Source organism: Diaporthe citri (assembly GCF_014595645.1).
Source record: "Diaporthe citri strain NFHF-8-4 chromosome Unknown scaffold_1, whole genome shotgun sequence".
Lineage (NCBI taxonomy): Eukaryota > Fungi > Ascomycota > Sordariomycetes > Diaporthales > Diaporthaceae > Diaporthe > Diaporthe citri.
In genome coordinates this window covers 2,525,788-2,553,100 of record NW_025064846.1, presented here as the reverse complement: position 1 = coordinate 2,553,100, position 27,313 = coordinate 2,525,788, and the positions used below count along the sequence as shown (strand labels likewise).

General features: G+C 56.2%; 8 protein-coding genes across 8 annotated transcripts; 3 read left to right on the top strand and 5 right to left on the bottom strand.

The window, feature by feature from the left end:
• Positions 1-871: 871 nt before the first annotated feature.
• On the bottom strand, positions 872-2,869 carry INS49_000655 (uncharacterized protein; the record flags this gene model as incomplete). The annotated part of the gene is made up of 1 exon (XM_043161492.1): positions 872-2,869. The coding sequence occupies one exon, from the start codon at positions 2,867-2,869 to the stop codon at positions 872-874; it is 1,998 nt and encodes a 665-aa protein (XP_043029998.1).
• Positions 2,870-3,859: 990 nt separating this feature from the next.
• INS49_000654 (uncharacterized protein) lies at positions 3,860-5,639 on the bottom strand (the record flags this gene model as incomplete). The annotated part of the gene is made up of 4 exons (XM_043161491.1): positions 3,860-4,009; positions 4,160-4,634; positions 4,733-4,972; positions 5,035-5,639. The coding sequence occupies 4 exons, from the start codon at positions 5,637-5,639 to the stop codon at positions 3,860-3,862; spliced, it is 1,470 nt and encodes a 489-aa protein (XP_043029997.1).
• Positions 5,640-5,975: 336 nt separating this feature from the next.
• Positions 5,976-7,274, top strand: INS49_000653 (uncharacterized protein; the record flags this gene model as incomplete). Its single annotated transcript, XM_043161490.1, has 4 exons — positions 5,976-5,996; positions 6,051-6,200; positions 6,260-6,373; positions 6,480-7,274. The coding sequence occupies 4 exons, from the start codon at positions 5,976-5,978 to the stop codon at positions 7,272-7,274; spliced, it is 1,080 nt and encodes a 359-aa protein (XP_043029996.1).
• A 2,694-nt stretch (positions 7,275-9,968) lies between these two features.
• On the top strand, positions 9,969-12,305 carry INS49_000652 (uncharacterized protein; the record flags this gene model as incomplete). The annotated part of the gene is made up of 8 exons (XM_043161489.1): positions 9,969-10,171; positions 10,242-10,401; positions 10,464-10,558; positions 10,626-10,703; positions 10,905-11,162; positions 11,228-11,446; positions 11,506-11,616; positions 11,696-12,305. 8 exons carry the CDS (start codon positions 9,969-9,971, stop codon positions 12,303-12,305), a joined length of 1,734 nt encoding a protein of 577 aa, XP_043029995.1.
• Positions 12,306-13,402: 1,097 nt separating this feature from the next.
• INS49_000651 (uncharacterized protein) lies at positions 13,403-14,986 on the bottom strand (the record flags this gene model as incomplete). The annotated part of the gene is made up of 3 exons (XM_043161488.1): positions 13,403-14,550; positions 14,630-14,830; positions 14,929-14,986. The coding sequence occupies 3 exons, from the start codon at positions 14,984-14,986 to the stop codon at positions 13,403-13,405; spliced, it is 1,407 nt and encodes a 468-aa protein (XP_043029994.1).
• Positions 14,987-18,415: 3,429 nt separating this feature from the next.
• Positions 18,416-22,372, top strand: INS49_000650 (uncharacterized protein; the record flags this gene model as incomplete). Its single annotated transcript, XM_043161487.1, has 5 exons — positions 18,416-18,621; positions 18,686-19,226; positions 19,278-20,916; positions 20,968-21,167; positions 21,224-22,372. The coding sequence occupies 5 exons, from the start codon at positions 18,416-18,418 to the stop codon at positions 22,370-22,372; spliced, it is 3,735 nt and encodes a 1,244-aa protein (XP_043029993.1).
• Positions 22,373-23,510: 1,138 nt separating this feature from the next.
• On the bottom strand, positions 23,511-23,882 carry INS49_000649 (uncharacterized protein; the record flags this gene model as incomplete). The annotated part of the gene is made up of 1 exon (XM_043161486.1): positions 23,511-23,882. One exon carries the CDS (start codon positions 23,880-23,882, stop codon positions 23,511-23,513), a length of 372 nt encoding a protein of 123 aa, XP_043029992.1.
• Positions 23,883-25,011: 1,129 nt separating this feature from the next.
• INS49_000648 (uncharacterized protein) lies at positions 25,012-27,114 on the bottom strand (the record flags this gene model as incomplete). Its single annotated transcript, XM_043161485.1, has 1 exon — positions 25,012-27,114. The coding sequence occupies one exon, from the start codon at positions 27,112-27,114 to the stop codon at positions 25,012-25,014; it is 2,103 nt and encodes a 700-aa protein (XP_043029991.1).
• Between the last annotated feature and the right edge of the window lie 199 nt (positions 27,115-27,313).

The window sequence follows — 27,313 nt, the reverse complement described above, 5'->3', positions numbered from 1 at the left end:
GCAGCTCTGGCCTGGTCGGGAGTCGTTGTCGTCGCTGGCGACTCAGGTGCGCCTGCGGGTCTGGTGCGTGCCCAAAAATTGACACATACGGAAATCCCCGGTCCCCCCTCTGTAGCTCCCCCCCCCCAGCCAAATCTCGCTGCCTAAATACAGACAGTGAACTGGGTAGCGAACGCTTGACGGGAGAGACAAAAAAGGCTCGTGACTCGCCGCCGCCTTGGAGAGGGCTATGGGAGGGGGACGGGGGGAGGGGTGAGGATAGATAGGGCTGGGGGAGCGCAGGGAAGGGGGGGAGAGGGAAATGACGATGGCCACTGATGCGCGCAAGGAAGTGAGCGAGTGGCCCACGACGTCAAAGCGGCGGTGTCGTGAGGGCGCAAGGAAAGGACGGGACCCAGTTCTTCCACAGAGAGAGAGAGAGTGCGCGTGTGAGTGCTCGCCCATGGAATTACCGAACTGAGCTTCCCTTGTCCGGAGCTCTGCTGAGCTGGCACGGTGTTCGGCGGTGTGTAGGGGTACCACCGAACAGGGTCGGCGAGATATGGATCGAGATATTAGCTGAGGCGCTTCCTCCCGATGTTCAATTGGTATACATCATTGCAATGACGTAGGAAACTAAATATATCAGGCAAATATCGGGACACCTGCTGGGAGCCTGGATCCCGGAACGGTTGTATTGCTTGATACCTAAAGGTATCCACCGGCGTCCCGTCCCTGAGTGAGTCCAGGTCAAGATCTTCCAGGGGAGAGTGAGTGAACGGTGTGGCTTGGGGGGCGATCAAGCCACAACGATTTACATCCGACCAGAGCAAGTCGGTGACACGGAAATAGGTCGGGCTGGGAGGTAGGTAGTAAGGATGAATGTCTGATGTTACAATTCCTTGCACCACCTAGAGAGTATCGCATTCAGCTTGACGGCCGTGGGAATCTCCTCCAGGGTCACGTCAACCTTGCACATCCGGCCGCCGATGCCGGTTGGCAGGAGCAGTCCTAGTGATACAAGTCGTTCCCAACATATCTCGGCGACGCCTCGGCCCCAGACACGCACTCCTCCCCCGAGCGCCAACATGCCCGAGGTGGCGCTCTGCACCCGCTGCCTTCCTATCAACGTCGTATACTCATCGTAGGCCATTGCGAAGTTCACCGTGTCTGTGTGAGCGACAATGTCGAGACGTGCCGCCGATATGAGGAGGGACAAGTCAAGGTCTGAGAGAGACTCCAGGAGGTAGAGCTTGGAGTCAGGCGGGTCGACAGACGAGCCCGATCCAGGCGTGAATCGCAGGGAGGGGCTGGACGGCGTGAGTGCTGCCAAAGGGAGCACGCAACTATTGAGGAAGGCCGGCACAGACTTGGTGCTATAGTAGTGGTACTCGAGGTGATCCTTGAATGCCTGGTCCTTATAGAGTGCCTCGATGCTTTTGGTCCAGTATTCCTGGAATTTGGTGAAACCCTGCAGAGTCACCGGTAATCCCTCTGCCTTGGCATCCTCGTCCTCGACCATGAGGCCTTGTTTGCACACCGCCCAGTACGAAGGCAGTGTCTTCGGAAGTGACAGATAGACGTAGCGATGGCTGAACCGACTCTTGACACGCTTCTCGAGGCTCTCCACCACGTCAATTCTGTTGGTGAGGCCTAGTACAGCAATGGGTGCTTTCCTCGCCTGAGCTATATCAAAAAGGTTGTAAAGTAGTGTTTGACGGGCGTGAGTAGCGAAGAGGTCGAATTCGTCGATTATGAAGACCACGGATTTTGATGTGACCCCTTCTTGAGATTCTGCAATCTCGGAAGGATGAGATAGAAGTGCGAGCAACGATGCTAGCGTGTCCGCGTAGTTGTTTGTCTTGCCGATGAGGTCGTCCTCGACTTCCATTTCCTTGCCCAGCTGCCGCCATATGTCTTTCAATGCCAATTTGTCGTCCGTGTGGATGAACCCATTGAGCCGCACGACGTGAAACTGATCGCGATGCTCCAGGCCAAGGTCGGACAGGACCGATTCGACCATCGTTGTTTTCCCGCATCCTCTAGCACCGATGACGAGCATCGAGTTGCCCTCGCCAGCCAGGACGGTCTGCTGGACAAGCTGAAACGTCTTCTCGTATGCCTCATCCTGGTCCTGCAGCTTCATCCGGCGCCTCCCGGTGCATCGATCCAACAGAACGCGCTTCAAAGAACTCAAATGCTGCTCAAAGTTCGGAATCTCGGGCGCGGCCTCAACGGTTGCTTCCGGGGTTCTCTGGTCCTTGACCTTCGAGCCGCTCTCTGCTGTGCTGGGCGGGGCTTGGGAGCAGTCTTTGCACAGCCAATCTCCTCGTGGGATTCTGGGTACACCGCACTTTTGATGTACAGCTAGATCACAGCCGTCGCAAAAGAGTATCTGGTTTCCGGTTTTAGAATCCGGCTTGCTGCAGAGAGCGCAAACCTCATCGTCTTCATCATCTGACTCTTCGACTGGTTCCTCGGCTGGTTCATCATCGGGCTCCTCTGGAGCTTTCGTGGGGACCTTGCGAGCCGATTTGGCTGTCTTTGCTGATTTGTCCTCGAAGAAGACCTCTCCATTTTTGGGTTTGTCAAAGGCCACACTCTTGGGGGCTCGCTCACTATGCCTCCTGCTAGGAGTGAGGATGCCCTTCAACTTGGGCTGGGCCTTCGATGGAGTTCGTGTGGCCGGCGTTTCATCCGGGTCATGGAAGTCATACACATCGTCCTTGCCCTTTTCCTTGCCATTCTGCCGATTTTCGTCCGGATTCGGTACATCTTGCGATTTGGTGAGAGGTTGCCTGCCAGCGAGCCGGGGCTTCTTGGATGAGACGTCGGAGTCTTCTTTGCGCGGGCGACCGCGCTTCTTGCTTGGTGCTGCTTTTGGCGGCATGGTTAAGTGTGAGGATGTGTTAATTCACGGAGATGACAGGCAAGGCCACATATAACGTTGTGGGCCTCTTAGCCTGTGTGGAAGACTTCGGGCGGGCCCATGGAAGGAGGAAAAGCGGTTGGATGTTGAGAGACAGAGGCCGATGAATGAGGTCAGCAGGTGCTGTCCCAAAAGCCAAGGCAACAGCAGCGAATGAGAAACACCAATGCCTTGGTTATGCGAACTCCAGTATGCTGCCTGTTCCTAGGGTGCAGGTTGGTAGCCGGTCTAGGTACCCGCGCGTATCGAGCTGTCGCTGAGACGTGATTGAAAAGACGCGACCCGACAGGGAATAAATTGATTTTCAGCCACCGTGACGCACTGTGGCGCAGTCGCACCCCTGAACCATCAATTCAGTGTAAGCCCATGTATGAAGTTCAATGTCGCTGACCATTTACAAAGACGACTTACAAGATACTTGCAGGGAGAATACTCCATTTCTGGATCTCGACAGTGAATTAGACAGGAAGCAGAAACAGAGGAGCCAAGAATTGATTTCCCATTTCCGGACCAGTCGAAGCGCTTCCCCGTCGCTTTCAGGGCCCCTTCGTCCGCTTCCCAAGGCAACGACTAATTACTCCATAAATTCTACATTGATAGCCGCTCATTGCAGACTATGGTGTGCTGATCAGAGTCTGGTACTCATGAGTGGCAAGCAAAAAGAGAGACATACGCAAAATCCCAAAGGGCGGAACTATGTTAAGATGTCCATATTGACGCAGAAGTTGCCTATAAAACAGATGGCCTTCTGGTACAGCATTTCCAAACGAGCAAAAGTTATGCTCTCATCATTCCTCGCCATCGCAGCAGCCACATGGACGCAATGCCCGCCTTAACTCCGCTACGCCGTTCCCCAACGATTCATTTTCCATGCTCTGACATTTGGTAAAAAGCCAAACGTCATGCGGGTATTCATTCGACTTCGAAATGCAGATAGCTCCTCTATCGGGATCACGAATCAATCTGCATCGTATCGTCTCCATCAAAAGCCTGTCCCTGTGGTTCAACTGGGACGCCTCTGCCACGGCCTGCAACCAGCTCCCTCCTAATCTCGGGCCCAATCGCGGAGTGGCCGTGGGTGAGCAGCAAATCTAGTAGGGCCTGCAGAGTGACAAGTCAGTATTCAGTGGGAAGTCAAAGACTCATGCTGAGTCGGGTTGTAAAGCCGTTTTCCAGAGGTGTGGGGGGGGGGAAGGGGGGGTCGGGAAGCCGCATCCTGTACAAATGCTTCAAAGGCTGCACCGTACGTACCTCTCGTTGGTCCTCATTTATATCATTCCGGTATCTCTGAGCGAAACTCAGCAGGCACTGATGCCACAAGACAGGCAGTTGCCGCATCATCTTGGCTTCTGATGGCCTCTCCATGGCCTCGGCCTCCTTCACGGCCGCAGGATCAACTGACCTAAACCGCAGGAAGAAAAACACCAGCGCGTCGATGACCTGGTACGGCAATGCTAGTCCCTTGTCGAGCAGGACCTTGATGAACACGTTTGTGCTGGCGGCATTCTCGCCGTTGGAAGCTTGCTGCGCCGCCAAGTCGCAAAGTCCCTTGAGTCCTGCTGCGGAGTGCAGGATAGGAATGGATACGCGGGCCATGACGGAGGAAACAATGTGAGCCTCGCGCAATGTGCATGTCCCCGAACCGACAAGGGGGAACAGGATGCCTTTGAAGAAGGCGGATGGCTTGTATAAACTCTTCTTGAGCGAGTTATAAAGATGGACGTTCCTGCGGCATCAGGCGTCAGCAATGGCGAGTTTGGAACCGAAACAATCCAGAAGGATTTCGGTGTAATGGGGCAAACAACGCCTCAAGTATGCACTGACAGCTTCTTAGTTTCGTAGATTTCATCTCGCACCCGAGGCAGCACCACTATCTCGAGCCATCGTTGGACGACGGCTGGCTTCGCAGAGGCGAAGATTCGAGTCAACCCATAAATCGCATTCGGAGTCCAGTTCTCAGGTTGAGCGACCTCAATGATCCTCTCCCAGTCAGGCACTGTCGGCAGAATCTTCATAGGTTTCGGAAGGGGGCCGCTCTTCCAGCGGCTCAGGATCATGCCACACCTGTGTAATCGTCAGTATGATGGCTTTCTCTCGCATTCTGTAATGACAGATTGAAGACGCACTTCGCATAGACCTCAATGACTTTGGGGTGTAGATCTTCCTCGGCAAAGTCTTCCACGCCACCCATATCCTGTTGGTCGCCTCCGCCAGATTCGAACGCCTGGATTTTCTCCATGATCAGGTCCGCCAGGTTTGTCCCTCCTTGTTGCTCCTCGCCATCGGCGGGTTTGCGATCCCAGCCGTGCTTCAACAGCGGGTCCTCGTCTGCCGTGAGGAACTTGTTGAACATGGCCAAGTCTTCGGGTGCGATCTCGGCTCCTTCGAGATCGATCTCCTCTTCCTCTTCTCCCCATGCTTCCTCATCCTCGAACTTGTTCTCGTCCTTGTCGTCCTCTTGCGCAAATCGCGAGTCGACATCGAAGGCGCTCTTCCGCGCCTCCCCGGCAGGCTTGGCTTGCTCATCGTCCTCGTCGGCAAGCTCTCGACCCAGTTGTAGAATCCGTGCTGATTGTTTCGAGTTGACGAAGTGGTCCTCGCTCTTCTCCTCCTTCGTCTTCTTTGCCGTCTTCCCGGATCTCAGAATCCCGCTGCCTCCGAGGATATCGGCCTCGAGAGGGTTGTGGCGACGGCCTTGGCGCTCGGCCACAGGTGTCGTGGCTTTAGGCATTTCGAACGGAGTGTTTTGTGATCTCATAAGATTCCTCGAAGTTCAAGGCGGGGAGTTGTGGCATATAACGAAGAATTGGGTTGGATGAGGAATTTCTAGCAAAAACTTGACCGACTTCCTTTCCTGATTTAGTTCTGCCACTATCGCGCTATCGATAAGGCTATCAACCGCCCCCACCAAGTCCACCTTGGGACCAAGCTGGGCGTTTTCCCTACCTGCCCCGCCATCACATGTAGGTATCCCTTGCCAACTTTCAAGGTTGTAAGTGGGCGAGTTCTATTCAAAGCTTTTCTAGGTACACAAAAACAAAAAGTCGACATCCTGAATTGCTTGAACATGCCCACAGAGCTTGAAGAGGTGTGTGTGACCCTATGAGCCTAAGCAGGAGAACCACACTGATTTTTCATCAAGCTTGTCGGCTTCATCGCCAGCCCGAACCCACAAATTAGGGCGGTCGCCGTAGAGAACCTCGTTGGATACTCAACAGCGCAACCCTCAATTTTCAAAATCAACCAACTGGTCCCAGTCAAGAACCTCAAGGTTCTGATCCAAGACCGCCCAGTACGTGATGTGCTCTGTGGGTCACTAAGGAACCACCCAGTGTACTGACCGGCTGCCAGCAAATCGCCCAACATGCCCTGACGATATTAGTGAACATTGCTGCCGATTCCGAGGTCCTCAACTACTTGGCGTCGGATGACAAATTTCTGGATGTCATTTTCTCTCGAATAACGGTACGCCACTTACTCAGTCTATGTCAAGCCGCGCGGGCTGAACACTGTGAATGCGCCGGCTGAGGGACTCCCTGGTCGCCACGTTCTAATGCAAGAAGCTGCCTAGAACCCTTCGGAGCCTGGTGCAAATCTTTTGGCAATGCTGCTCGCGAATCTGGCCAAGTGGGACGGGCTGAAAAATATTGTCAACCGGAAGCAGAAGGCGCCCGAGGGCCTGGCATCTGACGATCTGGTTCTGAACCAGCTGGTCGATCTCTTCGTCAAGGGCGCCGATGGTTCTTACAACAAGGATGCCGACTACGACTACCTTGCATATCTGTTCGCTGACCTCGCCAAACACCAAGAAGTCAGGCAGTATTTCGTCAAGCGGCAAGAGTACGATTCTGTGATCCCTTTGACGAAACTCAAGGTCTTCACCGAGCACAAGTCTGACATCAGACGCAAAGGAGTGGCAAGTACCATCAAGAACGTGGCTTTCGACGTCCCGTCACATCCTCTATTCTTCTCCGAGGATGAGATTCACATTTTCCCGTATATCCTGCTGCCGATCATGGGCAGCGAAGAGTACGATGAAGACGACATGATGGCGATGCTACCCGAGCTGTCATTGTTGCCACCTGACAAGGAGCGCGATCACGATAGCAGCATCATTCAGACACACGTGGAGACCTTGATGCTCTTCACTACGACTCGGCAGGGGCGGGACCTGATGAGAGAGATCAAGGTCTATCCCATCGTCCGAGAAACACATCTGCGCGCCAAGGAAGAGAGCGTGAAGATGGCCTGCGAGCGACTAGTCCAGGTCTTAATGCTGGATGATGAGGTCGAGGATGATAGCGCACGTGTCGTAGAGCTGGACGACGACGAAGACGACGAAGACGGGAAGATCGTCGAGGTATAATCATCAAATTAAGCCAGACGGGCTCACGCAAGCTTCGGATAGTGTGGGAGCCTTGAGACCCGGTGTCTGCAATAGTACACCGACTGTCATGCACGACCTGAGGCGCGGGAGAGACGTGGCCATGAATTCATCACAAACGAATGAACGCCATTGCCGCGGATAATATCGACCGCGCTTGCGTTGACTTCAGCCCTGGCCGACATTCGCGACTCCGTGCCATGGACTGGGACCCAGACCGACAACGTGATGAATGCGGTCCGACGCTTGATTAGCGGCAATTTGGGGCTCGTTCTGGAAGTGACACCACTGCTTCTCCCGTCACGAGAGGGTCGGACGGCGTGGTAGCTGGTCTTCCCATTACCCGGTACACTTTGTCGCACTGGCAGATCGTGACAGGTGACATAAGAGGCCGAGGTACCACGCTATAGAAGCAATGAAGCCACAAAGTACAAGATCCATGATCGCCAAAGCATGAACTAGTGCGTGGGGCAGCGCACGAGAGAGGGTACCCTTGGACGACTGGCTCGATCCGGCAGCTTGGGACCACAGGGGAAACGTGACGCTGTCCGTCGCTGCGGTTGGTCGAGCAGAATTTGCTCTGAACCCTGTTGTTACAGTACTGATCCCCGTCTCGAAGATCCATCCCACTGCAGTTACGAGACGGTCGCGGTGGAGAAGAAGGTAGTCTTTTAAGATTCGAGCCCTGCAGCTGCCTCGTGGTCTCTGCCGCGTCTATGTCATGCTCGTGCATATAGATAGACATGCGGCTCTGCGAACACGTGGCTCTAGTGGTGTCTTCATACCATGGCAGATCCATTGCCAATGTCTTGGGCAGTCTTGGAAGTAAGTCTTGTCGATGCTTGTCGATGCTTGTCGATGCTTGTCGATGCTTGTTTCTTCCACCAAGCCGGCAGCTTACAGCTGGCTGTGGGCGACTAATACAGATGTGACAGGGTGTGTGCGCCCGATGCGTCTTGGCAGTTGGCTCTTGGCAGGAAGGACAGCCGGCCTGGCCACCCTCCTAATTTCGAGCCGAAGGACTCGAGACTCGAAGAATCTCAAATCGTTGCTGGAGGGAGCTGAAAGACATGTCGTCGGAACAAATAGTGGGGGTCTTGTGCCGTCCTATCATCGAGCGGGAAGAGCTCCCTGCATTGGCCAATAACAGCCGCCGATCGCAGAACGTGGGCCACTTACACATGCCAATTCGTGCGGAGGGCGGCCCCCAGACTGGACCCCTGCCAGTTCACACAACGGTCCCAACTCTTCTTTGAGCCTCGCGTCCCCGATTCCATCGAAGCTTGACGACGCCCCGCCGCCTTGGGCTAAATCGATGGAAGGGCCCACCGACGGCGGCGTCCTTGGCGCATGTTGAACTCCTTGCCGCCAGTCTGGCTGACCTTCAGAACCTGGCTTACACAGGGTCAGGACACTCGTGCCGTTGGTGGCTACCCGCGATAGGAGTGTTTGCCTGTCGGGACTGTCCCACGAGAGACACATGCTCTGAATGATTGGAAGCGACCCATGCACAGCATCCCAGCCCCCTACGGATTGGCCGCTCGATGGTGAGACCAGATGATTGACGAAAGGCGTTCTGTCAGCCTGGACGGGTCGTTCGTCTTGACCATCTGGGCAGTTATGACAGGTGAGAGTGACGGCCACAGCTTCACTCCATCGACCAGGACGGCACAATGCGAACCACCTCTGGTCAGTGGATCGAATGTGTAAAAATGCTACATAGGTATGCATGTGTGGTTCCTAGTGTGGCAAGAAGACTCCCGTATTATTGTGGAAGGATTGGGCTGGAACATCGCGGATGTTGCTCAATGTCTAATACCCGCCAATCACCGCACACAAACGGTACCACGGCCTGTCAGAGACACCGAGAGGAAAGCGTATCAATCTCGGGCAACCGATCCAGGGCACCAGTGAGGATGGGCCGTCCCCGTCCTTCCCTATTGCGACCACCGACCGAAAGCTTCTAGAGCTGGAACCAACCGCGCCATTTCTCAACAGGCATCCCTTCACTTCAGACCGAAGCTGGGCCGAACTGCAGAGCATGGACCTGTATCAGCCTTTTCCTCGACCAGGGATTGCGCCGAAGCTACATGTGCCTCAAGTTAGGCTTTTCAGTCGTGGACGGTGAGTCAGGCGAACAGACTCCATAGCAAAGCCAGCGCCATTGAACGCCTAGTGGACGACAATGTGAATCGTGCTGGGTCAGCCGTTTGCTTCTGATTTGCTGACCTGTTGACGGACGCTCCCATACGCACGAGATCAGCCTTGGGTATCCGGTCCAGTCATGTTGGCAGGGTAGGGTAGTCTCTCTTTCACCAGCATATCTGGTAGCCTAGAGAGACTAGACTACCAGGACTACGGAGGGGTACGTACTTTACAAGGGATGGAATGTTCCTCGTTACATGCAGACACGTACCTTTTCCCCAGGGACCTGCGCATCTGAATATTAAATTGCGAACCTTGTCCACCTCAGCTGCAGCCAGCACGCCTTGCGCGCCCTCTCTCTCTGTCTTTAACCTTCCAACCTCATAAGGCTGTCGTCTTTTTCCCTGAGGGCACCTTGCAGATCAACCGTCTCATCTGCATCTCAATTCGGCTCTCACCATACACCACAATCCCAAGTGGTGTTGTTCATTCACACGAATCAGTCGGCAAAGACACGAACCTTCGCACACCATGGCCGAGACCGTGCAGTCCCGAGCCGTCGATAAGACGTCGGGTGGAAATGCGGCCTACCACAATTTCCACAACGACTTCCTCCATGTCCAGGACCCCAACGAGCGTCGTCGTCTTGCCCTTGCAGAGATCGACAAGGCCCCTTTCGGATGGTACCATGTGAGGGCTATCCTGGTCGCAGGCGTGGGCTTCTTCACAGACTCGTACGATAATACCTCCCCTTTGCTACCTGATGACCGATGAAGAAGCCAACCACGTTTTTTCTCTCTCTAGCTATGATATCTTCGCAGCTTCACTCCTCACTCTGATGCTCGGTGTTGTCTACTATCCCGGTGTGGGCAAGATGCCTGTCAGCTCTGACACCGCGATCAAGCTGGCTACTAGTGCTGGCACTGTCATAGGCCAGTTCGGCTTCGGCACTCTCGCTGATATCGTACGTCCAATGGATCCATCCCTGTTGCTTGTGACGGCTCGTGCTTACGGTTTGCTTCGCAGGTCGGTCGTAAGAAAATGTATGGTCTGGAGCTCATCATCATCATCTTCTCGACGGTTGCTCAGGCCCTTACCAGCAACTCTCCCTCCATGGATGTGTACGTCTTTAAAATGCTCTCCGGCCCAATGACTTTCTCATCTCTAACTTACACATCTTCGGCGCAGCATCGGACTCATCATCTTCTGGAGAGTGCTCATGGGAGTCGGCATCGGTGGTGACTACCCCTTGTCGTCCATTATCACGTAAGTAAATTCCGGATATTTCCATCATTTTAAGAAGAAACCTCTGTAATCTATGGCCTATTTCACTCTTCGCGTTGAAGCCTCTTGGAAGGCTGCAGCTCTCGAAACAGGCTATGGGCCTATGATGACCGACTTCTATGTTGCTCCGGATGATACTTCTTCCTTGGTTCTTCGATAGCTGACTCTAAATTAAACGCTTAGATCCGAGTTTGCGACAACCAAGTGGCGAGGAGCAATGATGGGCGCGGTCTTCGCTATGCAAGGAATTGGCCAGCTCGCGGCCGCCTTTGTGATGCTGTTCGTTACCCTCGGCTTCAAGGACTCTCTCGAGACCTCCACCAAGCTGGCAAACTGTACTGGAGACTGCGCTGTTGCCGTGGATAAGATGTGGAGAGTTCTCATCGGGTTTGGAGCTGTCCCCGGTTGTATCGCTCTCTACTTCCGGTTGACTATCCCTGAGTAAGTCCAGCTGCTTTTGATTTGTCTTGATTTATGATTTGTGGCTAAGACGTTGTGGTATCTAGGACTCCTCGATATACTTTCGACGTCAAGATGGACGTGGAGAAGGCCGACGAGGACGCCAAGCTGTACGTCAGCGGCAAGAGGGGTGAGGCATCTGTCGACGAGGTCGCCCGGCTGGCTGCTCAGAAGAATGCCAATGAGAACATGAAGGTCGAGAAGGCCAGCTTCAAGGACTTCATGCGTCACTACTCCATCCCAAAGAATGGGATGCTCCTCGCTGGGTAAGCCCTTCGCTTCCTGACTTGTAGTCCACTCAGAACTCCCGACTAACTGTCCACAGCTGTGCCCTCTCCTGGTTCTTCCTCGATGTTGCCTACTACGGCCTTTCTTTGAACAATGCCACCATCCTCACCGCCATCGGCTACTCGACCTCACATGCTAAGACCACTTAGTAAGTCCCGTCTTCCTGCGACCTCTACAGTGGTTCAAGGGCTGTCACTCCCTCAAATTGCTTTACTAACACCCGGCAGTGAGATCCTGTACAACACCGCTATTGGCAACCTGATCATCGTCCTCGCTGGCGCCGTTCCCGGCTACTGGGTTACAGTGGCGACCGTCGACACCCTCGGCCGCAAGCCCATCCAGCTTGGTGGCTTCATCATCCTCACGATCCTGTTCATCATCATGGGTTTCGCGTACGAGAAACTCGGCCAAAACGGCCTGCTCGCCATCTACGTGCTGGCCCAATTCTTCTTCAACTTCGGGCCCAACTCGACGACCTTCATCGTCCCCGGCGAGTGCTTCCCGACGCGATACCGCTCCACGTCGCACGGCATCTCCGCGGCATCGGGCAAGATCGGCTCCATCATCGGCCAGGGCGCCATCGCGCCGCTGCGGACCCGCGGCGCCACCAAGGACAACGCCAACCCGTGGCTCAACCACGTGCTCGAGATCTTCGCGCTCTTCATGCTCTGCGGCGTCTTCTCAACGCTGATGATCAAGGAGACCAAGCGCAAGACCCTCGAGGAGCTCGCCGAGGAGGACGACTACGCCACGCGCGGCTTGCCGTCGCATGCCGGCTCCGGGGAGGGGGTCCTAGAGAAGGACAGGGACGCGCGGACCCCCGAGGAGAGCGTCTAGGCAGATAGATATAAGAAAAGGCGGGACGTTTCTCTGATTTCCTTTGGTGGTGGAGATACGCGGATAGACCATGTGCACTGGCGGTGGTGATGTAATCTTTCTCTCAAAAATACCCTGTTTTGTTTGTCAATGCGGCATATTTGCATATAATAGATTGCGAGATGGCTTTGACTGCCGTATCATCCAAGCTCCAGGCCCGCCCGTCCGCCACATGTGTGTCGCCTATGGCTTGCATCCATGCAAGTAACAACAGCCGTTCAAACATCGATTGACCTCGCCCAGGCTGCCAGGCTAGTACCAATTGCCTGGGCCGCCCGCTGCCGCGCGCTGGAAAACCGGGTTGCCAACCGGCATGATGAGTTCCCACCCCGGCCCCCCCCTGGTCGCCGGCACTTTCGGCTGACCGGGAAAGCAAATACCCACGCCTGTCGGGGTTTGCGGGTTGCAGTGATCGGTCGGTGAGCAAGCAAGTCAGAGCCGGGCTGGATTAACCAATCCTCGGCCCTCCAACCTTCTCCACGTCAGCCCAGTTATCGCAGCTGGGTTTTATATACGTGTTGAGGTGGTATCGATCCGACGTCCCAAGACCAGCACCCTGGTCATCAGCCCACCGGCGGATTGGGACGACACAGCCTGCTCAGCTCAGCTGCTGCTTCCTTCACTACGGTAGTAGGGACCAAGAGGATGGAGACACGGGAGATCGAGTCTGGCACTGTTCTCTGCTCGCTCTGTGAGCCCTCGGGGGGCAGAAATTGAGCCCGGGAAGCTTTCTACGCCCAGCTGTCGTGACGACGGTGTAAAGTATCAATTTGTCTTTTCTTTGACTCGTTGACTCTCGTTTAGACAGATGAGGCGCGTGCGGATAGGTCGGATGGTCGGTAGTGAGATTCTTGTATCACCCACATCGCACAGTTGCGGGCTGAATCGCCAGCTCATGAAATCCTATGTTTGGCGACCTTGTTTTGAATGGTGGTATGAGAGGATTTCATCATTCATCCCTGCCGGTGGTGGCATCGCTGGAAAAACCCCTCCAAGTAGTCTAGATATACAGGTTTGCAGAAAAGGGGGTGATAAAAAAACTATCATGACCTGGCCCATCATAGGGCGCCATTTAAGCCATTGACACCGTTGACGCCGTTTACCCCGTTCACCCCGTTGACATCAACAAGACCCGCGAATATCTCGTCAAATTTCTCGGCCGCATCCCGCACGCAGTCGTGGCCGTAGATCATCTTCTGCACGTCCGGGCTGGCCCACTTGTCCGGGACGGCGCCCTTCTTGTCGCGGTGCTCGCGGAACTGGCGGTCTCGCTCCTCGCGGGCGGCGCCCTCGCCGAGGTGCAGCTGGCGGCCCGAATAGGCGGCCATGTCGACGAGGGTGGTGCAGCGGTCCTTGCGCAGGACCTCGTAGGCCTTGAGGGTGCGGCTAATTGTGCGGGGCCGTGTGTCCGGCACGCGGCTCAGTACCTCGGCCAGCACGGCGCCGTCCTCGATGGCCATGGCGGCCCCCTGCGACAGGTGCGGCAGCGTCGGGTGGCAGGCGTCGCCCAGCAGCGCCACGGACCCCAGGCTCCACGTCGACAGCGGCCGGTGCTGCCGCAGCTTCCACTCGCAGACCTCGCCGTCGGGCACGAGGTCTAGCATGCGGTGCACGAGTGGGCAGAAGGTCTCAAAGACCTTGACCATCTCGGGCTTGGAGCCCTTGGTGGTGTAGGTGGCCGAGATGCCCTTCGCGAAGTTGTCGTCGGGCTGGGCACTGGACAGGTTGTAGATGGTCTTGTTGGCGACAGGGTAGGCGATGATGTGGCGCTTCTCGCCGATCCACCTCACCACGCAGTCGCTCTCGAGCAGTTCCATCATCTCTGGGTCGTGCTGCATATCCTCGCGCTTTAGCATGATGCGGTAGGCCGCCTGGCCCGTGTCGGCCTCGCCAAACTCCTCGCCCAGATGCGACAGGATGGCGCGCCGCGTGGTGGACTTGATGCCGTCGGCGGCCAGGATGATGTCCGCCTCGGCCTGGTAGGCGTCCCCCTCGCGCGGCTGGACCGTGAAGGTGGGCCGCGGGCCGAACGAGTCGATGCTGGCGATCTGTGACGAGAACCTGAAGCGGATGGCGGGCTCCTTCTTGCAGCCGTTGTACATGCCACCGGCGAGGGACGACCTATGACCCGTGCAATGTGGGTATCCGTACTTCTCCTCGACATCGGGCATCTCGACGTGGGCTAGTTCTTGATCTGTGCTGCCCTCTGTGGGATCACATCTCTCGTCAGCGGACGACCCCACCGTCTCCAGGATGAGCATCCCAGCCATGCGCTGTACACTCACGCCTTATGCTTGTCTCCTTGACATTCGTGGCCTCTGCGTAGATCTCCTGCCAGCAGCCTAACCGGTCGAGGATGCGGTTCATGTTGGGGGCTAGCTGGATTCCGGCCCCGACAAATCCCAGGTTTGAAGCATTCTCATAAACAGTGATGTCCTGGAAGCCTTTCTTGGCGAGGGCCAGAGCGCATCCCAGGCCGCCCATGCCTTAAGTCGACACCAGTGTCAGTACACATTTTTCGAAGTGCCCAGGGTGAGTGTGTGCAGGGCCGCCCATCACACCAGGTCGAAGATTGGCAACCTACCAGCGCCGAAAACGGCTATTTTGAGGTCGAATCTGTCCCCCATACTATATGAACCCATCCTGCTAGTGTCGGGAGTGAACGAGAGAGAAAAGGGAACAAGACGGGAGACGCGAAGGAAAGGAAGTCGGTTTGCCCAGGAGGAAGGAGATAAGCCACTTGATAGGCGCATGGAAGTGGAAAGCTGGGCGATCTGGGAGATCCAAGATCTTATGTGGCGTAATAGAGCGGGAAGGGGGCAGGCCCTTGGGAGGAGCGTGGGCTGCGGGGAGGTAGACAGGTACAGGAGGAGTAGATATACATATGGCCTATTGTCCACCCGGTCACAGGTCACAGGAAGGCAGGGAGAATAAGAATAAAGTGCAGCCTCTCGGGTTGGGGGGCGGGTAAATCAGCAGCAGCTGGACCGGACGTGATCCCAAAGAGGACGTGGACTGCCGGGCCTAATAATAAGAGCAACGAGCAGCCGACCAGCGTGGCCGACCAGCGTGGCCGACCAGCGTGGCCGACCAGCGTGGCCCGCTGGTCGTCCATATTATTATTCCCCCCAGATCTGTGGGCGCTCGGGATGGGCATCTGCATCTGCACTGGTGCTGTACATACTGGGCTGGCAGGCGGGCGCCTCGCACCCTGCACCCTGCGCCTTCGTCCCTTCGCGCCTCCCAATTGACTCGACTGCAGACTGCGTGCGCCGGGAATGGTGGGCAGAGAGGGAAGTGGAAGTGCAGGTGGAAGCGGACGTCATGCCCAGCAGGCGCTGGCAGGGCGTTGCGTAATATCTCGGCAGCTACATCTCGGGGCCGACCGCCTGGGAATGATGCGGGGAGTGGCCCCCCAAAGAATGCCCCTCGGTGGGCAAGGTGGACAAGATGGACAGGCGCTGGGCGGGCCGTAGCCAGGGCTCTGTGGAAGGGCGCGCGCCTTCTGGGGTGTCTACCACAGTATCCAGGCAGAGGGGGGGGGGGCAGAAAAAGAAGAGCCGACAGAGTTGATACTAGCATGCTGGCCCCACGGTCCATGATCCGATGTGCAGACTATATACGTGTGCTAGCGATCAATGTGTTCCAGATTGGGGCAGTCATCCATCGCTGCTGGGGCCAGGAGAATTAGTTGTACCGCCTCGGCGCTTTCTTTTGCAGCAGACCAGAAACACCAGAAGGCCACACTTCTGGTGGCCTTGGGACGCAAGCATCGGCCCGCTGTCATGTGCCCAGCGCAGTCATCCATGCCTCGTGTTATCTGCCGTGTCTGCTCGTCCAGCGCAGCAGTTATCAGTGTACATTAGTACCTACCTGGATAGACCAGTCAGACCTCGCAGCATCTGCATGACGTGACAGCCGGGCCTCGCCCTCCCCACGGCTGAATCATCCTCGGTGGAATATAGCAGCACATGTAATAGCAGAGCACGTACAGCATTGCAGCCCGACACTCTGGGAGGCTAGACACCTTTCGGCAAACAGGGCAACAGGGCCGCAGCGGCCGAGGATAGATAGGCACATGGGGCCCACCTGACCGGCCTCGCCGGCACCCGATCTCTGGGTTCTGCACCCTCAGGCACCACCTCCGGGTCGCGCTCCCGGCTGTGTGGTAGCACTGCAAATGACCCAGATTGGATCTCTCGATGCTACGACGGAGGGACTTGCGCGGCACAGAGAGCACAAATCACGGGCAACCACTGTCAGCCAGTCCACAGCAGCACCACCAAGCAACACGGCTCAGTCTGCTGGATTGTAGCCGTGTGTGTGCCCCACTACAAGTTTCATTCGGCAACACACCCCGCTGTGTAAGGTATCCTGTGTGGACTGCCATGCTGGCGATCTGCTAATCTAGTCTCCTGTGCCACGCACTATAGGTGCTACTGCATGGTATATCAATGGGGTAATCATCTCCACCTCCGATGCATCTGACGCGGTGAACACGCCGTGGTGCCGTGTCTGCCGTGCTGCCGTGCGGACAGAGAAGAGACGACCTCACAGCCTGCCGAGAGCATCTGGTGACTTGGCACGACCATGTCCTTGTGTGCAAGCAGCAACACCTCTCGTGTACTCGTCTCGAGATAGCCCTCTGACAACGGGATGATTTCATCCCAAAGGTCACCCAATGCAAATCGCGTGTCGTCAGCGAATGATGATGCGACCATCCATCCACACCAGATCCACTGCTCACTGGACATTCAACGAATCATCAGTCAATCCAAGCCCGACCCCAAGCCTTAAGCGCGCGTGTATGCGAAGTTGCCAACACGAGCGTGAATACGGACAAGAAGGATGGACGCGATACGCAATCGAGAATGAGCGATGGGCAGTGCACGTGGGCGGCACGGCGCGCTGCCTTTGTTATGCAAGCTGCGAACCCCCTTTCGCTCAGGCCGGGCGTGCAGGGCGTGGTGACGGAGCTTATTCATCCTCAGGCCCAATGTAGGATCCATCTCATCTCAGAACCTTATCTCCACCTTGTGGTCTGTGAGATGCAGACATGCACAGATCCTGCGCCTGAGCATCGCTTGTGGCCAAACGATGGCGCGGCCTGCAGACGCGAGCAGAGGGTTGTGAATGTGAGCCGCGGACGGTTGGCTGGTCTCGACTGGTCTTGACAGAGGGCCAGGTGTCGCCGTGTCACAGACAGAGCACACAGGAGCACCTGGTCGCACAACGGTTGGACCAGACGGGCTCTGCCGTTCGATTCGCAGTGGGCCCGTCATTAACGTTCTAGCCGCGCCGCCCAATCACAGCCAGCTGCACAAATTTGGGAGGCCTGGATCGGCCGCGGCGAGCATTCTGACCGTCTCAAAGGGGGCAATGGACCTGCAGCCACTGATGTCACAAAGGTCCAGGCGTGTCCCTTGCCAGCGCCCACGCCGGCCTGCATTCACCAATCGCCGCGTCCATGGGCTGCTGGCGAGCCTCTGGCTAAGCCCCAAGATAGTCGCCAAAATCCAGTTTTGTTTCACCTAAGGCGACAATCGCTATCAACTCATCTTCAACCCAACTCTATGACTAGTTCGCCCGCGTCCTGTTCTCCCCTTGGTACCTGTCCCCTCCCTGCTTCCTTCCCGTCCATAACTTCCCTGTTATAGTTGGCGCTAGAGCAGAGCTGGCCCTCTCCTCCTCCCACACGCCAGCCCATTGTTCTCGACCTATTCCTGTAAATTCGCCCTCCTTCGAAATCGCGTCCCACGCTCTACAGTCCGGGCCAGGACACGGTACGGCACGACACACGACAAACGCACACGGGGCTTTTGTTCTCTTGGGGAGTGCTTGCACATTGTCTGTCGACAACACCGCCGTGACTGACCACTAAATACTCGTCAACGCTCCACCTCCTCCACCAGCTTGACCAACGCCCGACGACAATGTTGCTACTCGCCTGACCATTACTCCCACGATTCGTCACCCCGATCCTAAGCCTCCAGCATCACCATCTCTACATCCCGAAAAACATCCTATCGCTCTTGTAGACTACTGGGTGCAGTTTGTAACCGTCCCGCAAAATGTCGGACCCCTTGGCCAATCTCACCGACCCCAACCAGGGGGCCGCCCAGTCGGTTTCCGGCCAGGGCCTCGAGACCTTCCTCGCATCTGTGGGCGTCTCCGTTGCTGTGGCCTTTGTCCAGGTCTCCTTGTTCCTGCTACTCAGGAACAAGATCGCCAGAATCTACAAACCAAAGTCCTTCTTGGTGCCCGAGAGGGAGCGGACGTAAGTTGACCCCTTGCCGTTGTGGTAGAGTTGTGCCTCTGTTTACTGACCTCCTCCCCCGCAGCGACCCTCCGCCTGTCAGTCCCTGGTCGCTCATCAAGACCATAATGAACTTTAGCGACAGAGAGGTCATCAAGAAATGTGGCCTGGACGCCTACTTCTTCATGAGGTACCTCAAGACCCTCTTGGTCATGTTCATCCCTCTCGCCTGCGTCATCCTGCCCATCCTGTTGCCCGTCAACTTCATAGGCGGCTACGGCAACAACCTGTGGACTAACACCACCGACGACGACCCCACCAGTAACACCACCGTCGTCGGTCTCAGCACCCTGTCATGGGCCAATGTCAGGCCCGAGAACGCCGACCGTCGCTGGGCACATCTCATGCTGGCACTCTTGGTCATCGTCTGGGTCTGTGCTGTCATATTTTCCGAGATGAGAGTCTACATCAAGGTGCGGCAGGACTGGCTGACGAGCGCGGAGCATCGGTTGAGGGCTTCTGCAAACACCGTGCTCGTCTCCTCCATCCCGGAGAAGTGGTTATCTGAAGAGGCATTGCGGGGACTGTTCGACGTTTTCCCAGGCGGAATTAGGAACATCTGGCTGGTAAGGGCTGTCCGCTCCAGTTGCTGTCTCCTGGCTTACATAAATGTGTAGACACGCGACTTTTCCCCACTGCTTGAGAAGATTAAAAAGAGAGAAGAGATCCATCTCATGCTCGAGAGCGCAGAGAGCGACCTGATACGCAAGTGCAAGAAGAACCAGCTGAAGAAGCGCGACCAGGAAGAGAAGAAAAGGCGGAAGCAGCTCAGGACGAACAAGCCTACCAAGGCCGAGAGACTGCAAAGGCAGAAGGATGAGGATGACGAGGCCAAACGTAGAGCCGAGACTGAACAAGGCATCAGCTACGGCGATCACGAAGAAACCCCTCATAATGCGGAGCAGGTTGCCGCGGAAGGCACCGAGACTAACGAGATCGAGCCTCACGGGAATGGTGGACAGACGCTGAACCCCTTCGCTGTCCTGGATGGTGGGATATTGAAAGTTGGGCAAGGCCTCAAGGGCGGCGCGAACAAGCTTGGCCGAGCTGGTGCTGGCATAGTAGGCGGCATTTCGGCTATTGGCCAGGGTGTCGACAATGAGCTGGAGAGAAGTGGCGGTTTCCATTTCGTCACGACCGAGCCCGGGCCCTCAGCAAACTCACAAGCACGAGCCGACGACCGCCCCAACGCACCGACAGACAGACGTGTGCAGATACTGGTTGAGGAACCAAAGGAATCGTTTGCCTCGGAACGCAGCCAGACCCCTTCTGAGCCTTACGGCAAGGAGTCCATGCAGCAAGAGCTTCAACCCAAGCACTTCGGCAACACTGTCCGCAAATTAGAAAACGTCGAAGACCTGTATGACAATGAGGAGACGCGGTGGTGGCAGTTCTGGAAGCCGCCTTCTGGAGGTTACGCCTCACCTGTCCCTCAAGGTGCCGAGAACAACGAGTACCCATTCACCGACAAAAGATCGCTATGGACCAAGATCAAGCAGAACATCCCTTTCATGGGCGATGAAGAGGAAAAAATCGAGTATCCCCCGTTTGTCAACGACGGGCAGGAGGAGGACTACCAGGAGAGAGAAGGCGCCGAGTGGGAGAAATGGATCAAGCCCAAGGACCGCCCTCATCATCGACTTGCTATATTCGAGTGGACGCCGGGTTGGCTGCCGGGACTGCCTATGCTGAACAAGAAAGTCGACACGATCTACTGGTGCCGGAAGGAGCTTGCTCGCTGGAACGTGGAAATCGAGGAAGACCAGAAACACTCGGAGCGCTTCCCCATCATGGCATCAGCCTTTATCCAATTCAACAACCAGGTGGCAGCCCACATGGCCTGTCAGAGCGCCATCCACCATATACCCAAGACCATGGCCCCGAGGGTCGTTGAAATCTCACCGGAAGATGTCATCTGGGACAACATGGCAATGACCTGGTGGATGCAATGGACACGGGTTCTCCTCGCCTGTGGTTTCGTCTTCGGCATGATCCTTCTGTGGACGTTTCCTGTTGCGTTCTCAGCAGGTCTCGCCTCCATTGATGATCTCATCTCTAAGTATGACTGGCTGAGCTTCCTCAAGGTGAACGAGAAGGTACACGATTTCGTGAAACTGGCCGCGGGTGTCTTGCCTCCCGTTCTTTTGGCAATTCTCTTGGCACTTGTGCCTGTGGTCCTCAATTTCGTCGCAGAGTTTCAAGGCGTTAAGACTGGGTCGTCGAGGTCGGAGTGGGTGCAAACCTATTATTTCTTCTGTAAGTGTTTCCTGGAGCACGGCAAGCAAACTCCCTCGCTAACAATCGCAGTCCTCTTTGTGCAAGTCTTCCTCGTCGTTAGCATTTCGACTTCAGCCATCAATACGCTGATCGCCGTTGCGCAACACGTTGAGGAGCTGCCGACCATCCTCGCTAAAAACCTGCCAGACTCGGCCAATTATTTCTTCTCCTATTTGGTACTCCAAGGTGCCTCTGTGAGCTCCGGAACTCTCCTGCAAGTCGCAGGATTGGTGAGTCGGCTCTCAGTACTCCCGGCGGTCAAAAGTGGAAGCTAATGAAGTTACAGGCCATGTGGTATTTTCTCTCGAAGATCTTCGACAACACTGTGAGGGCCAAATTCAAGCGCCAGATTTCGCTGCCCCAAGTCAGCTGGGGTTCATTCTTCCCAGTCTACACCAACTTCGCCTGCATCGCCATCATTTTCTCTGTTATCGCACCCCTCATGACGGTGTTCGCCATTATCAACTTCAGCATGCTCTGGTTTGCGCATCGATACAACATGCTTTTTGTGACCCGCTTCAGGACAGACACAGGTGGAGTGCTGTACCCCAGGGCGCTCAACCAGACTTTTACAGGGCTCTATGTCATGGAAATTTGTCTGCTCGGTCTCTTCTTGATTCAATCCTCGACTTGTTACCCGCAGGCCATAATCATGGTCATTGCTTTCGCATTCACGGCGCTCTACCAAATATTTTTGAACCGCGAGTTCGGCCCGCTGACGCGATACCTCCCAATCACCTTCGAAGACGAGGCCATCTTGAGGGACCAAGCTTTCCAGAAAGCACAAGATCGGCGTCTGGGGATAATTACCGATGATGACGAGACAACTACTCTCCGCAGTGTCAAAACCTACGATGATGATAAGGACATCGAGATGCAGGACCTCGATAGGGCACCTAGCGGGCAGCTCCGCCAGGAGTCCGCAGCGAAAACCCATCGCAAGAACCTGTCTTCCGGAGGAGGCAGTCTCCGGTCGAAGCTCGTCAACCCTGTCTCGACACTCAAGCATGCCGGCACCTGGGCGGTACAGAGTGGAAACACCATGAAGAACGCCACGCTCGGGCGGGCAGAGGAGAACCTCAAGACGGCGGCCGAGTACAGGCGGCAGCGGCGAGGCAAGGAGCTTGAGGCGCAGCGGGCGATCGGCGAGGCGCTGTACGGGGGGTTCGCGGACGAAATCGAGGACCTCACGCCCGAGGAGCGCAACCAGCTCGTTCAGAAGGCCTTCACGCACTCGGCGGTGCGCGCGCGGCGGCCCGTCGTCTGGATCCCGCGTGACGATCTCGGCGTGTCGGACGACGAGGTGCGCCGCACCAACGACTACAGCGAGCACATCTGGATTAGCAACGAGGGCACGGCGCTCGACTCCAAGTGCCGCGCCGTCTATGGGCGCGCCCCGCCCGACTTCTCCGAGCTCGACCTCATCCAGCTGTGATTGACGTCTTTGACGGCAAAGGCTCAACGGATTCCCTTCTTGTGCATTCTTGCATTTTTGCATCAGGCGATGGCGTTTTTACATTTGATTTTTTTATACCTGTTCAGTGGCCCGTTCAAGGAGTCTTCAGGGTGGTGTTTGGTTCCCAAGAGGGGTGGGTGTATTATCGGTCACGGAGCATAACAGACAGCATCGGAACACGGCACAGGGGTGATTCATTGCATATATAAGCGTTGAAGAGAGTGCATTTTCACAGGCATTAGAAACGATTACAAGATAGAGGGTCCCTACCTCATCCTATGCATACTTTTTTAACGAGCACTTGTTCCAACTGCGCCATTATGTTTGATGTTCGATGGATCGCCCTACAATGTTCGGCAGAGGTAGCTGGCTCATGATACTTGGAGCACTCGACCGTCCAAAACCTGGAGGCTAACTGCCTTTCACATTCACATGCACCGAGGACAGAGTCATCAACTGATACAAAGTTCATGTTGCTCCATTCCTCTATCTCTGTGCGAGGGTAAAAAAGTAATGTAGAATCATAGAACGTGCCGGACGGTTAGGTGGTATTAGAGAAGATGATTGTTCCCCCCAGACTGTGCCCCCTTTCCACTTCCCTTTCCTGTCCATTCCTTGCCTCCTCCGAGGCATCCCAAATTGACTGAGTACCTTGAACGCCGTGCGAGAATGCAAACGCCCCCATTAAATCCGCTGCTCCCAATCCGTCCGTCCATCCATCCGTCCACATTTCTATCGATCTCTGGTGTATTTCCGGCTGGGGCGGCTTTCTCTTCGAACGGCCTGGTCGACTGGGAAATGACGGTTGCTGCAAGAACAAAAGACGCGACGCACACAATATGACCAAAGACTGCTCCTGCTGTTCCCTGACCCGCGCTGTGTTCCTGCCCCGTAAAGACCGGGTGGTGAATCAGGTCGGATGGATTTCACTCGTCACCCCCCGTTGCGCGTCGTCGTCAGCTGACATCCGTCGACGCCCCCCACGGCCAGATATCCCCTCGTATTTCAAGCGACGGCCCTGGCCAGTCTGTTCCACGTTTGACCCATCTGATTCCTCCGTTCGCTGTGGGGCTACGAGCGCATCGTGTCCGCGTCGTATCGTATCGCATCGGCCGGCTTAGATGAGGATGTCGAGACAGCAGCAGCAGCACAGCGCCGCCATGATGCCCTCGAGCATGCCGGGCCCCCTCTGGCCGCGCTGGTCCTGGTACTGGCCGTACGGCGGGCCTTGCTGGTAGTAGGCGCCCGGGGGCGGGTACTGCTGCTGGTCGTATGGGCCCTGAGGGCCGTAGGGTCCTTGCGGGCCGTAGGGTCCCTGTGGTGGCGGGCCGTATCCCATGTTCTGTTGCTGGTAGTAGCCGCCGTCCTGAGGGGGGTAGTAGCCCTGCTGCGGCGGGTACTGCTGCTGGCCGTCGTAGGTGGGCTTGGGGGCCTCGGGGCCCTGGCCTGCGTAGTAGGCCGGTGGGGCGTCTGCTGGCTTGCCGGACATGTTGACTGGTGTGTGTCCTTGGTGGTGGAATTAGGAGAGAGTATCTGATGGAAACAGCAGGCGCTGCTGATGGGCGGGCTTCTCAAGATGGCTTGTGAAGTCGTCGTGAGGTTGAGGTGGCGTGTTGGTAGTTGAGAGGAGGAGGTTGTATTCCAAAGGGGGGAAATCTTCGGATGCGCGGGTGACAGATGGCTCGCAGGTGATGGATGGGCTTGTCTTGCGTTGGGGTGTGTGGCGAAGCACTAGCTCCCGGCCCGGCGTTTTAGTGTGCCAGGTCAATCGGTAGGCTAGATAGAATGGCTGGAATGGGTGGCGCGAAGGTCTGATGATTTGCACCAAGCTCTCTCTCTCTCTCCTTGGTTCTCTGGCGGGCTAGGGGATGTGCTATGCGGACTTAGGAGCTGTCGCAGCGACCAGAAGGCGACTCGGCCGGTGATACTTGGGGCTTGCAGGGTTGACGGCGGGCAACAAGTGACGTGGCAGCGGTTGGTCGACGAAGAATGAATGTGAAAGTGTGAGTTGGACAAGACCCAGGCAATGGAACAGCAGAAAGTAAGGGAGCGACGGAGAAGGAGAGGCAGCCGTAGGTTGTTGCTGCAGCTGCAGCAATTTGGTTTTTGTCAAACTCGCAACGTCTCACCTCATGTTACCGACGCTGCATCTGGACCCCCGAACGGGGCCGCGGCTACTGCCTTTGCAGCGCAGCACGATGGCGTGCCTATCCTGCAGCACAGCCACATCAAAGAAGTTGGTGCTCCACTCCCCAGCTCCCAGTGCCTCGGGTGCTCGTTTAGCATGCACGCTCTTAACCTTGTGTGAAGTAGACCCGTAACCCTTGCCCTGTCCGCAATCTCACGGGGGCGACCCCCTCATTACTGGGGGGAGGGGGGTTGTCCATGTGCACGGAAGCACAAATGTGTTGACTGTCCTTTTCATAGAGATTCTCCAGTTGGTATTGTCGCAAGTGATATGCCATCATGGGGTATCGATCATTCCGCCATCCCATGTCTCTGTGCCGGCCCCGAAACGCCTTGTACGTGAACAGTAGTACAAGGTCGGCAAGATGGTGATACGCGTATACCAAGCCATGTCCGAGATTTGATTTCTGCTCAAGCCACTTGGTAATTTCTCACCCATGTAGTCGGGTTAGAAATTCCCACTCGCTGACCACCTTCGTATGGGCCCTCCAGTCCTTCCCCACTGAATACGCAGCGCCTACCGACACTTTGAGCCGCCGCCCGGTCGGAGGCAGCCCAGGGTCGATCAGAGGCTGCGGAGGGTGCCTCCCCAGCACTTCCCACATCCGCCTCTCCTCTTGGTATGTCGCCTGGGCGTCCACGGCATCGGAATAGACCTCCTGTTCCCTCTCGGCTTTGATCCTGCGAAATAGTGTCTCGCGGTCCCTCTTCGTCTGCGGCCGGTCAACTGTTGAGTACAGCATGATCTCGTCTGCCTCGGCCTTGACGTCTTCGTCTTCATCCTCGCTCTCTTCATACTCTGTGTCCGACGGATACCCGTCGTCTGAGTCCATAGAGTCCGTCTCAGCCTCGCTGTATGCCGGTGCATGGCGTGAGACAGCTCCCTGGTCTGAAGACAACTCGATTCGTTGTATCTTATGCCTGATGCTGCTAATATTGCGATGCCCATGCATTCCCAGGGCATGTTCAACAGCATCGTATGGCATCATTGTAGCCGCGTCCTCCTCTTCACTGGGTCTCGGTGGGTGCTCGTAAACATGCAATCCCAAGCGTCTGGCAGATCCGGCCAACACGGACTGCTTCTCCGCCCTCATTCCCACGGACAGGGCGGCGGCATGGACGTCCCTCCGGCGCACTTCGCTTTGATTGCCTGCATTGTATCTACTCTGAGCTCGTATACGTGAGCTCGCCATGTAGATTGTTGCCGCCACCAGTCGTCTCGTCAGCGTCAGCGCAAGTGAGTAGAAGTCCTCTAGCGTCGCATGCCGAATTGAAGGGTAGTCGCCGTCCACAGACTGCCAATTTCTCTCTTCTGATGTGCCGTTCATGAAGAGTCGCCCCGAAATTTGCAACCAATTCGGTACGTTCAACACGGATGATGGTATTAGGTCACCGTCCGCTGCCTCGTCCTGGGCATCATCCTTGCACTTCTGCGTGACCAGCCAGTCGGTCCCATGCTTGTGCTGTTCGGTAGTCTGCTCAAAGTTCTCCTGCCTCAGGGCGAGGCTGTCGGCCGCCTCATCCAAGGCCTCGCAACATTCGTGGCTCAGCTCGACGGCTGCCGGGAAGTCTGCCAGCTCCAGGGGGTCGAGCTCATTCAGTCGCCGCCGCTGGGCGAGCCCGTCTTGGAGCAGCTTCAGGTACTGCCTGACCTCCATCTCGCCCTTAGTGCGGATCCGGCGAGCAATCCCTGGCGTGTCATCCCGGCCGAGGCGACCGAGGGCCTCGAAGAAGCGCTCCTTTTCCATGGATGTCCAGGTCACCATGCCGATCTGCGATGATGGTAGACTGATTCTCTCGTCCTTGGTCTCACGGCCAAGCGGTACATACTGAGCGGCTGCGTGCTCAATGTCCTCGTTCAAGATGTCCAGATAGGCGCGGTTGAAGGAACCCTTGGCTTTCTTCAGTGGTCGGAAACTTGCATCACTCTGTGCCTCTGCTGGTGACTTCCGCTTTCTCGAGCTTGATTCTTGGCTGGAGCCATCTCCTCTCGACATCGGCCCCTTCACCAGTTGGCTCACGGGCGAGTCGCTGCTCTCAGCTTCATCAGGCGAGTACTCGCTTTCGCCAGATGAGATTTGATGAGATGGCGGTTGGCGTTGTGCAGGCATGAGTCCTTCACTGTCTGAAGCGTCTCTTAGTCCGAGCCTTTCCGAGTCGTTTTTTTCGACAGCGGTGCCTCCCTTCCCAGAGTCACTGGAATTTTCTGAGGACTGGTGTCCTGGTGACTCAGGTCTGCTGTTGAGAGCAGCGCCACCATCCGAATCAGTGTCCCTGTTCCGCGCCGTACGGTTGCGCTTGCCCTGACCGCTTGAAAAGTTGCGCAGCTCCTGGCTCTGACCGTCATAATGCCCGCCGATCTCCGCATCACGATCCTCAGTGGGCTGGTGATGACGGTCGTTCACATGGGTATTGTCGTATGCTCTGGCACGCTCTTTCTTGGGGCGTTTCCGTCTTTTTTGAGGGCTGGCCTTCCTGATCTCACCACCTTCGTGGTCGCGCGACAGTTCACCGTTGGGATGAAGGACGTCCATTTCGACATGGTTGCTCGTTTGTCCGTCAGACGGCATTTTGTGCTTGCGATTCCATCAATAGTGCGCGACTAGAATCGCGCTAAAGATGGTCGGGCAATGCACATTTCGATGATTGTCCGATTCTCAGCATTCCGTCAAATAACATCACAGTGCCTTTGAGAACAACGGTTCCTCAAGTCACACTGGGCTGTTGGTGTTG